Source organism: Serinus canaria, unplaced genomic scaffold (assembly GCF_022539315.1).
Source record: "Serinus canaria isolate serCan28SL12 unplaced genomic scaffold, serCan2020 HiC_scaffold_188, whole genome shotgun sequence".
In the NCBI taxonomy this organism is placed as follows: Eukaryota; Metazoa; Chordata; class Aves; order Passeriformes; family Fringillidae; genus Serinus; species Serinus canaria.
Window position 1 is genome coordinate 1 of NW_026108302.1, and position 9876 is coordinate 9876.

General features: G+C 49.8%; 1 protein-coding gene across 1 annotated transcript; it reads left to right on the forward strand.

Annotated features, from left to right (window-relative positions):
- The first annotated feature begins 1915 nt into the window (after window positions 1-1915).
- LOC103825241 (olfactory receptor 14J1-like) lies at window positions 1916-2836 on the forward strand. Its single transcript, XM_009100525.3, has one exon. The coding sequence runs from the start codon at window positions 1916-1918 to the stop codon at window positions 2834-2836; it is 921 nt and encodes a 306-aa protein (XP_009098773.3).
- The last annotated feature ends 7040 nt before the right edge of the window (window positions 2837-9876 follow it).

The window sequence follows — 9876 nt, forward strand, 5'->3', positions numbered from 1 at the left end:
AAAACTTGAGTATCTCAAAGTATTAATGAGCCTCACTGAGTGTCAGTACAAAGCTCTCAAGGGACTCATTAAAGCAGATAATTGGGGCCATGATTGCACAAACCTCTCTCAGAGTCTGTATCCTAAGGGAAACACCAAGTACTTTAAAATAACTGAAGTACCTTGAAGCATTATTGAGCCCCACTGAGTGTTGTTACTGACAAAGCCTCTCCAGGGACTAATTACAGCAGATAATTGGAGGCCATGATTGCACAAACCTCTCAGAGACTCCAAGGCAAAAGCCAAATCCAAAGTTCTTTGAAAAAAATCTGTGAGGATGAAGGAGCCCCCAGGGCCATTGCTGAGAAAGGCTCCCCAGGGACTCCTTCCAGCAGATCCTTGAGGCCACTGGGATGTGGTCTAGGGGGGGATGCTGAGGGCAGGACAAGGGGCTGGCCAGCCTGGCTGGGGCTGTGCCAGGAGGCCCCAGTGCCTCAGGACAAGGTGTCTCCTCCCAGCCCTTGGTGGCACAGACCCTGCTGTGCCCCAGGGCACCAAGACTTGGCTTCTCTTTGTCCCCACCTGTCAGCACTGCCTCCAGTTCTCTGCTCTGCCTGGGGCCTGGGGACACTTTCTCAGTCGTGTCCCTCAATGGGACCCATTAAAAGTGAAAGAAACTTTGGAGTTGGATTCTGACTTGGAGTTCTGGAGAGGTTTCTTCAGCTCCCTCTCAGGGACTGGTGTTCAGAGCCTGAGCACAAAGCCTCAGAGGCTCATTAAAGTCCTTGTGCTGTGTCTGTGCAGCTGCTGAGCTGGGCTGGGCTCCTGGCACAGAGGCAGACCCTGGTAACCAAGAAGAGCTTCAAAAGCACATTTCTCTTGATGAGCAGCTCCTCTGCCAGCCGAGCAGGGCTGGGGCACTGCCTGCAGCCACCCTGGGCACAGCACAGAGGCACAGAGAGCTTCAATCAGTCAGGGCTGGGAAGGTGCTGAGAAGTGCCTGGGGCACAATCACTGCCAGCCCTTGGCACAGGAACCTCTGGCTGCAGGACAATGCAGCTGCAGCTCCTGGAGCCATCTCCTAAAGCTGGAACATCCCAATGCCTGCAGACCCTGTGAGTACATTCTCTGATTGTCTCTTGTGCAGAGCAGCCAGGGGTGCCCAGGGCTGTCCTGCAGAGCAGGGTCCTGCAGCCCAGGGCGCTGTGCTGGGGCAGGGACTCTGCTGCCTGCCAGGGACAGCTCTCAGCCAGCCCTGGCAGCTGCTCCCAGCACTGGGGAACAGGATCTGGGTGGGAGGAGACAGCTGGCAAGGCTCGGAAGTGTTCTCCTTTTGTGGGGAGGATGCTGCATTGTTCAGGACTGCTCCCAGCATGGCATTTTACTGCAAAACATTTCCAAGTAGATTAGACAGGAGAACAGCAAGGGAGGGGCTGCATAAAAGGGCAACTCCTGCTTTTTATTCTACTGCTCCGGCTTGCCTGGATGGGAAATTGCACATAGATATTCATTTTGCAGCTCAGGCTGAGAAAAATAAAAAATATTCTCTTAGATATGAAAAAAAGAGGCACTGACAGTAATCAAGGCCCTTAGAGGCAGCATCAGTGTCACTTTTCCTGCCTCCTCAGGTTTGCTCTGATGTTGCCATCAAAGCCTGCAGAGCCATAGCTGCCCCTGTGCAGTGCCAGAGCTGGGAGGGGTCTGCAGGGCAGAGCTGAGCCCCCAGGGCTGGGCTGGGCTCTGGCAGCACTGGCAGGGCCCAGCCCTGGGCACAGGGAAGCAGCTGCTGACAGGGACAGCTCTAGGCAGCAGAGCCATGGGCAGGCAGTGGGAGGAAAAGTGCCCCCAGGCTGTGCTGGGATATTTAAAGTCCTCACCAAACCCAACTATTCCATGATTCCTATTTTTACAGATTCCCCATGCCAAGACAGCACAAATGTCCAACAGCAGCTCCATCATGCACTTCCTCCTGCTGGCATTGGCAGACACGCGGCAGCTGCAGCTCCTGCACTTCTGCCTCTTGCTGGCCATCTCCCTGGCTGCCCTCCTGGGCAACGGCCTCATCATCAGCGCCGTAGCCTGCGGCCACCACCTGCACACGCCCATGTTCTTCTTCCTGCTCAACCTGGCCCTCACTGACCTGGGCTCCATCTGCACCACTGTCCCCAAAGCCATGCACAATTCCCTCTGGGACACCAGGAACATCTCCTACACAGCATGTGCTGCTCAGGTCTTTTTCTTTATGTTCTTCATGTCAGCAGAGCTTTCCCTCCGCTACGACCGCTACGTGTCCATCTGCAAACCCCTGCACCACGGGACCCTCCTGGGCAGCAGAGCTTGTGCCCAACAGGCAGCAGCTGCCTGGGCCAGTGGCTTTCTCAATGCTCTGTTACACACAGCGAATACATTTTCCCTGCCCCTGTGTCATGGCAATGCCCTGGGTCAGTTCTTCTGTGAAATTCCACACATTCTCAAGCTCTCCTGCTCAGACTCAGACCTCAGGGAACTTGGATTTCTTGTGCTTGGTGCCTGTTTAGCATTTGGTTGTTTTATTTTCATTGTTTTCTCCTATGTGCAGATCTTCAGGGCTGTGCTGAGGATCCCCTCTGAGCAGGGATGCCACAAAGCCTTTTCCACCTGCCTCCCTCACCTGGCTGTGGTCTCTCTGTTCATCAGCACTGCAGTATTTGGCTACCTGAAGCCCCCATCCATCTCCTCCCCATCCCTTGATCTGTCAGTGTCAGTTCTGTACTCGATGGTGTCTCCAGCCCTGAACCCCCTCATCTACAGCCTGAGGAACCAGGAGCTCAAGGCTGCTGTGAGGAGACTGATGGCTGGACGGTTTAAGGAACATTAAACTGCTGGCCAATGTCTGCAAATCACTTGTAATAAAAGTCATCTTTGATACATCTTGTTGGTTTCATTTTGGAGGTCCTTTTTCATTGTTTGACTTTTTTAATCTTGTCCAGAAAGAAATTACATTGTTTGTGCCATTTCTCATTTTGTTTCTTTCCACCTTCCCTGTGGCTACAGACTCTGTCAATGAGGGGCTGCACTCTCAGTGGTATTAAAGGAAGTAAAGGATCTCCCACCAAGGTTTCCTACAGAGATGCCCTTCTGTTCCCTTCTCTGGAGCTGCAGCAGCAATGTCTGTGTGCAGAGCTGGGGGCAGGTCAGTGCTGGCACAGCAACTCTGGTCCTGCTGGCCACACCATTCCTGATCCAGGCCAGGAGCCATTGGCCTTCTTGGCCACCTGGGCACACTTCTGGCTCTTGTCCAGCCTGCTTTCCATAAGTCCCTGCAGGTCCCTTTCTGCCTGGCTGCTGTCCAGCCACTCTGTCCCCAGCCTGTAGCACTGGGGCCAAAGTTCAGGACCTGGCCCTTGGATTTGTTAAACCTCACCTTTTTGGATTCATCCCCTGGATCCAGCCTGCCCAGGTCCCTGTGCAGAGGCCTCCTACCCTCCAGCAGATCCACACTCACACCCAGCTTTGTGTCATCTGCAAAGATGTCCTTGGTTCCATGGAGCCCCTCAGTGTCCCAATGGCCTCTTGGTCACACCAGGCCCTGCACTGTCACCCTGGTTTCCTTGGTTCCAGGAGACCATGCAGAGCAACAATGGTCTCCTTGGTTCCATGGGCTTCACAGTGTCATAATGTTCTCATTGGTGCTGCAGTTTCACAGTTGCCTCTTGGTTCCACGGGGCCCCAGAATGTCACCATGTCCCCATGGTCACATGAGTCCCACACTGTCACCATGGTCTCTGTGGTTCCACAAGTCCCCTCAGTGTCACAATGGACTCCTTGTTTCCATGAGGCCACACAAAGCGTCACAACGTTCTTCCAGATCCCCTGAGGCCCCATGGTGTCACAGTGGCCCCTTTGTTAAACAGGGTCCTGCAGTGTCACAATGTCCCCTTGGTTCCACGAGGCCCTGCAGTGTCAGAATGGCCCCTTGGTTCCACTGAGCCCTGGAGTCTCCCAATGGTCTCCTTGGGTTTGCAGTGTCAAAATGGTGAAAGCCCTTGGTTACACAAGGCCCTGCAGTGTCACAATGGCTTCTGTAGTTCCACAAGGACCCAGTGTCACCGTGCACTTCCTGGTTCCATTTGGCCCCAGAGCATCACCATCCACCCCTAGTTCTATGGGGCTGTACAGTGTCACCATGGTCGTCTTACTTTCATGAGGCCCCAAAGTGTCACCATGGCCCCTGGCTTCCCCAGAGTGTCCCAGTCATCACAGAATGACAGAATCAAATAGGCTGGAAAAGACCTTTGAGATTATCAAGTCCAACCAATGCTCTAATACTGCCTTGCCACCCAGACCTTGCCACTAAGTGCCACTGGAGAGGGACAGTGACTCCACCACCTCCCCCCTGGCCAGCCCATTCCAATGCCCACTCATCCTTGCTGTGAAGAACTTCCTCCTATTGTCCAGCCCAAACCTCCCCTGGTGCAGCTTAAGGCTGTGTCTGCTTGTCCTGCCCTCCAACACATCCACACTCACACCCAGCCTGGTGTCATCTGCAATTTGGGAATGGTGGACTCGATCCCCTCAGCCAGAACATCAGTGAAGATTTTAAACAGGACTGGGCCCAACACAGATCCCTGGGGACAGCACCAGTGCCTGGACACCAGCTGGGTGCAGCACCATCCCCACCACTCTCTGGACCCAGCCTCCAGCCAGTTCTTAATTCTTCCAACGAGGAGGGAACCTGGCCAAGCCGTGGGCTGCAGCTTTTCCAGGGAATGCTGTCAGAGACAGTGTCAAAGGCTGTGCTGAAGTCCAGGCACACAACATCCACAGCCTTTCCCACATCCACCAGGCGGGCCACCTGGTCATAAAGGGAGACCAGGTTGGTCAGGCAGGACCTGCCCCCCCTAAATCCACGCTGGCTGGCTCTGATCCCTCAGCCATCCTGTGGGTGCCCTGGGATGGCACTCAAGGTGATCTGTTCCATAACCTTGCTGGGCACCCAGGTCAGGCTGACAGGCCTGGAGTTCCCCAGATCCTCCTGCCAGCCCTTCTTGGGGATGGGCTCACACTGGCACCTCCAGTGCTCTGGGACCTCCCTGCTGAGCCAGGACTGATGGTAAATGATGGAGAGCAGCTTGGGGAGCTCATCCAACAGCTTCATCATCCCTCTAGGATGGATTCCTTCCAATCCCATACACCTGTGAGCATCTGAGTGGCTCAGCAGGTCAGCAACTGCTTCCTCCTGGATTCCAGGGGGCTGTTCTGCTCCCTGTGCCCATCTACCAGCTCAGGAGAACACTTGTCCTGAGGACAGCCTGTCCTAATATTGAAAATTGAGACAAACAGGGTGTTAAGTATCTCAACCTTTTCTTTACCTTTAGTTACTCTATTCTCCACTGCATCCAATAAAGAGTAAAGGTTCTCCTTATCCCACATTTTTCAATTAATTTATTTTTAGAAACATTTTCTATTCTTTTTCACAGAAGTCACCAGGTTAAGCTCCAATTGAGCTTTCACATCTCAACTTTTCTTTCTGCATAACCTAATAAATGCCTTAAAAATTTTCTAAGTTTCCCGACTTTCTGTCCAAAGTTGATGCACGTTCTTATTTCCCCCTGAGTTCCCACAAAAGCTCCATGGGCAGCCAGGACATGGCTCACCTGCCCATGTTTTGCCACACTGGGACAGGCTGCTCCTTCCCCCTTAAGATTACTTTCTTGAAGTGTGTCCATCCTTCCTGGACCCCTTTGTTTTTAAGGGCTGTTTTCCTTAAAAAAATCAGTACCTGATTCAGTCCTCACCAAATCAGCATCCTTAACAGGCCAAAGTCTGCCCTTCCTAATTCCAGTGTAGAAGATTTGTTGCTGCCCCTCCTTCTTTCACAGAACATTGAAAACTTGATTATTTCATGGTCACTGTGCCCCAGGCAGCCTCTGAGCCCCACATCTGCCACCAGCCCTTCTCTGTCTGTGAACAACAGGAGACAGAGCTTTCCTTGGCAGTGGGAATGCTACCAAAAATTTGGTAAAGCAGAAAACTCCTTAACCCCAACATAGCATGAAGAAGCAGCATTCTTTATTCAGCTGGATGCACGGGGGACAGCTCCTCCCAAATCTGTTCAGGCTGAGTACAGGAAAGTTTCTGTTTATTTTCTGTATTTAGCACACATATTCACTGATTGTCCTGGACTAAACACACATATGATAATCATTTCCCCAAAATCACTAACATATTTCTCCTCCCCTTTACCCATGCTCTCTCCTGTCCTGGGGGTCTCTCTGGTGGTCCCTGGTGGTCGTGGACCCCAATGTCCCAGTGGGCCTGGCTGAGCTGGCAGGACACTGAGGCTGGCAAACTTCCAGTTCCCCTTCTCACACAATGGGCATGGTGTGCTTTCCATAGGCCTGGGGTTTTGGAGTGCAAGCTCCAAGTGTGAACTCCTCTGAGACAATTGATCATCTGGTAACATGAGGTCACAGAGTGGGCTATGACATCACAGAGTGGGATATATGGGGTCATTCAGCTTCTATGAAATCATAGACTGTCTCTGTGACATCACAGAGCCAGCTGTGACATCACAGGGCAGAGGTCTGAAATCACAGAGTTGGCAGTGACATCAGAGACCAGCTGGGTGACATTAGAGAATGGGCTGTGACATCATAGAGCAGGCTGTGACATCCCAGAGGGGCTGTGTGACATCCCAGCAGGGCTGTGTGAGGTCACTGGGTTGGTCACTCCACACCAGATCCCCCTCACAGTTTCTCCCAACAAGTCCAATGCTGTTCATACCCAGTGGGGTCCCTGTCCCCTGGGATCCCCCCGGCCCACCTGGAGCCACAGCCTCCACCAAAGGATGCTCCACAGGATCCACCCCAGAGCCTGACATGGGGACAAGGGGCCAGGACATCAAGGACGTGGATTATCCAGGTCACTGTGGCCTGGTTTGGGTTCCCCAGGGCAGGAAAGATGTCTGGCAGCTGGAGCAGGGTCTGGGAAGGGCCTCCAAGGTGGGGCTGGAGCCCTTGGGCTGTGAGCAGAGGCTGAAGGAGCTGGGCTTGTCCACCCAGAGCAGGGAAGGCTGAGGGGCTCCTCATCCCAGCCTGGCAGTGCCACCAAGGAGGTGATGGAGAACACAGAGCCAGGCTCTTCACCAGGGGGCCTGGTGGGAGACAAAAACCAATGGGTGGAAGAGGAAAGAGGGGAGAGCAGCCAGGACAGGAGGAGATGAAATAAGTCAGGCTGGTTTCAGCATTTCCTCAACACCAAGAGCAGCCTGATCTCCCTTCTCCATCCACCACTGACAGCTTTGCAAATCAGGAATTGTTTGAGCTGTTTTGCCCCCACTCCAGGATGAGCTTCCTGATACAAGAACTTAATTATGTTTATATCTATCACACAACCCCTTTTGTCTGAAATTAATTTTACTATGGAAATCACTTGTGGATGGTGGCCTCATCACACACTGCTGGGACATGGCACATAGCTCAGGGAAGAAACAATAAAGTTCTTGTATCAGTTATTAAATTGTGTCCTGTTCAACCGTGGTCTGTTGGTCATGAAGAGAAACTTTCTGTGCCTCTGAATCTCACCAGTTCCTGACCCCCAAAGGACACAAACCTGATGAGTTGTGGTTCCCACTCCAGTGGTGGCACTTGCACCTCCCTCCATCCCCAGAGCAGAGCTCCCTTGTCCCAGAAAGTGCCTGGCAATGCAGGGATGAAGGAAACAGGACAGGCTGTGGGGATCAGGGGCAGGGCACAGTCAGGGATTTGGGGTGGTTGTGAGCCCAGGGCAGGACCTGGCCCTTGGTTTCTGTGAACCTCATCCCATTGTCCTGGGCCCATGGCTCCAGCCTGTCCAGATCCCTCTGCAGAGTTTCCTGCCCTCCAGCACAGCCACACTCCCACCCAGCTTGGGCTCACCTGGAAACTGACTGAGGGTTACCCTCGATGGCCTTGTCCAGATCAGCAATAAAGAGATTGAACTGACCTGGCCCTGGGGACAGCCCTGGATGTGACTCCATTCCTCAGCTGGTCTGAGTGCCAGGGGTTGGATGAGGGAAATGGTGGGTGTAGGGACAGAGTCTGATTGATTGTCAGCCATGAAGGGTCTTGATTTTCATATCTATTCAAACTGCATGAGGAGGTACTTGGATTTAATGTCAAAGTGGAGATTTCATGAAATAACAGGAAAAAAACCTAAACAGGACCTAAAAAATGTTTTCTCATTGTCTTTGTAATTATAATACATTCACTTTGAATACACTACTGAAACCTGTCAAATTAACCACAAAGGATTTGAAAATTAAAATCAAATTATCCCCAGAGGCTTGGCTTGTTAAGGTGTTCTGAATGTTAATGAGCACTGAATTCCTGCACTGAAGAGCTGAAGGCTGAACAAGGCTCTGGAGCAGTGAAATTCAGCAGCAGCCCCCAAGGTGCTGAGGATGTCAGCAGCCCCCACTGAGGCCATCCCTGCCCAGAGCCCCTGGGGGAATGGGCAGACAAGGAGAGCGTCCCTGGGGCTGGGGCAGCACAACTCAGAGGCACCAGGGGCTCCAGCTGGGAAATGGAGTGTGGAATGGGGCTGGGAAAGCCCTGCCTGGGCTGGGCCAAGCAGGACAGACAAGCCCTGACCCCCATCCTCCAAACAATTCTCTCAAGGAGACATTTAAAAGGAATTGCAAATGTTTGTGTCCTCTGAGTTGGACTCACTGGAGAAACACCAGTACAAGGGATTCTGAGGAGCTCAGAAAAACCAAACAGCCTTTACTGGGAACTTTAGAAAATCAGAGAAATTTTGGCAAAATGTTTTTTATGACATTGTAGAGGTTTTGGTTTTTTAATTTAAGATTTTTGTAATCTTGAGATTTCTTAATAATGGATTGATGAGTGTGGTGAGTTTTAGTGTCAGTTAATTTATGTATTTATTTTGTTGTGAGATAGGATTAGGAGAAAGTCAGAGTAGGTTTAAAATATTAAAAGGGTATGAAGAAAATTTTATTAAAAGTAACTAAAATAAAAAATGTAGTAAGATTAAAAATAAACTCCATAGAAGACTTTTTTTTTCTTTTCAACTTTTTCTTTACTGACAATGTAAAGAAACAAAATGTAAAATTTCTAGTTTGTTTACTATTTCTAGAATAGTCTTTTTTTTAGTTTTTTTGGGAAAGAAGTTTTTCTTGTTAAGGTTATGGAGTTTTTTTTTACAAAAGGAAGAAATAGGGGTATTTTTGTGATTCTTAATTTTGTCATGGATAACAGTTGTCTGGGGAACTTTGTTATTGTGAATTTCGTTTTATTGCTACAAGCTTTCTTACAGCTTGTTGATGGGCCATGTTGACTTACGGGGTATTGTTTTAAAAATGAGTTCCTTAAAGGCAAAAGTTTTATAATTTATTTTTAAAATTATTTCTAACTCTGGGAATAGATATCTTCTCTTGGGGGTACTGGATTTTTTTTTTCCTGTTTAAACTTTTTATGAAATTACAGTTAGTTTAACGTTTGTTTATTTTAGCATGGAGGTTTCTGATTTCAATTTGAAAGGGTTTGTTTGTAATTTTATGTGTTATAAATAAAAAGAATTTTTTTCTTTATAGCTTATATGAGGATTTTGGTGTTTAGATTAAGGTATTTTTTCTTCTTTTTTAATTGGGATTTAATTTCCTCTTTACTGACTTTGATGATTTTATGATTTCTTTTAAATATTTGCATTTTGGTTTTTTATTTTACTTGAGGAAGGATTGGAGTATTAAAAGGATTTACACCTGACCTGCCAGTAACTTGTGGTGGAAGTTGTGGTTGGGATGTTTTAGGATTGGGTTTTGGTTGGTTTTGGGGGTTTTTTGTGTTTAGGTTTTTAGTTGTAGGGTTATTTTGTATGGGTTGTAGGTTCGGGGTTTTTAGTTTGAGTTGTGTTGGG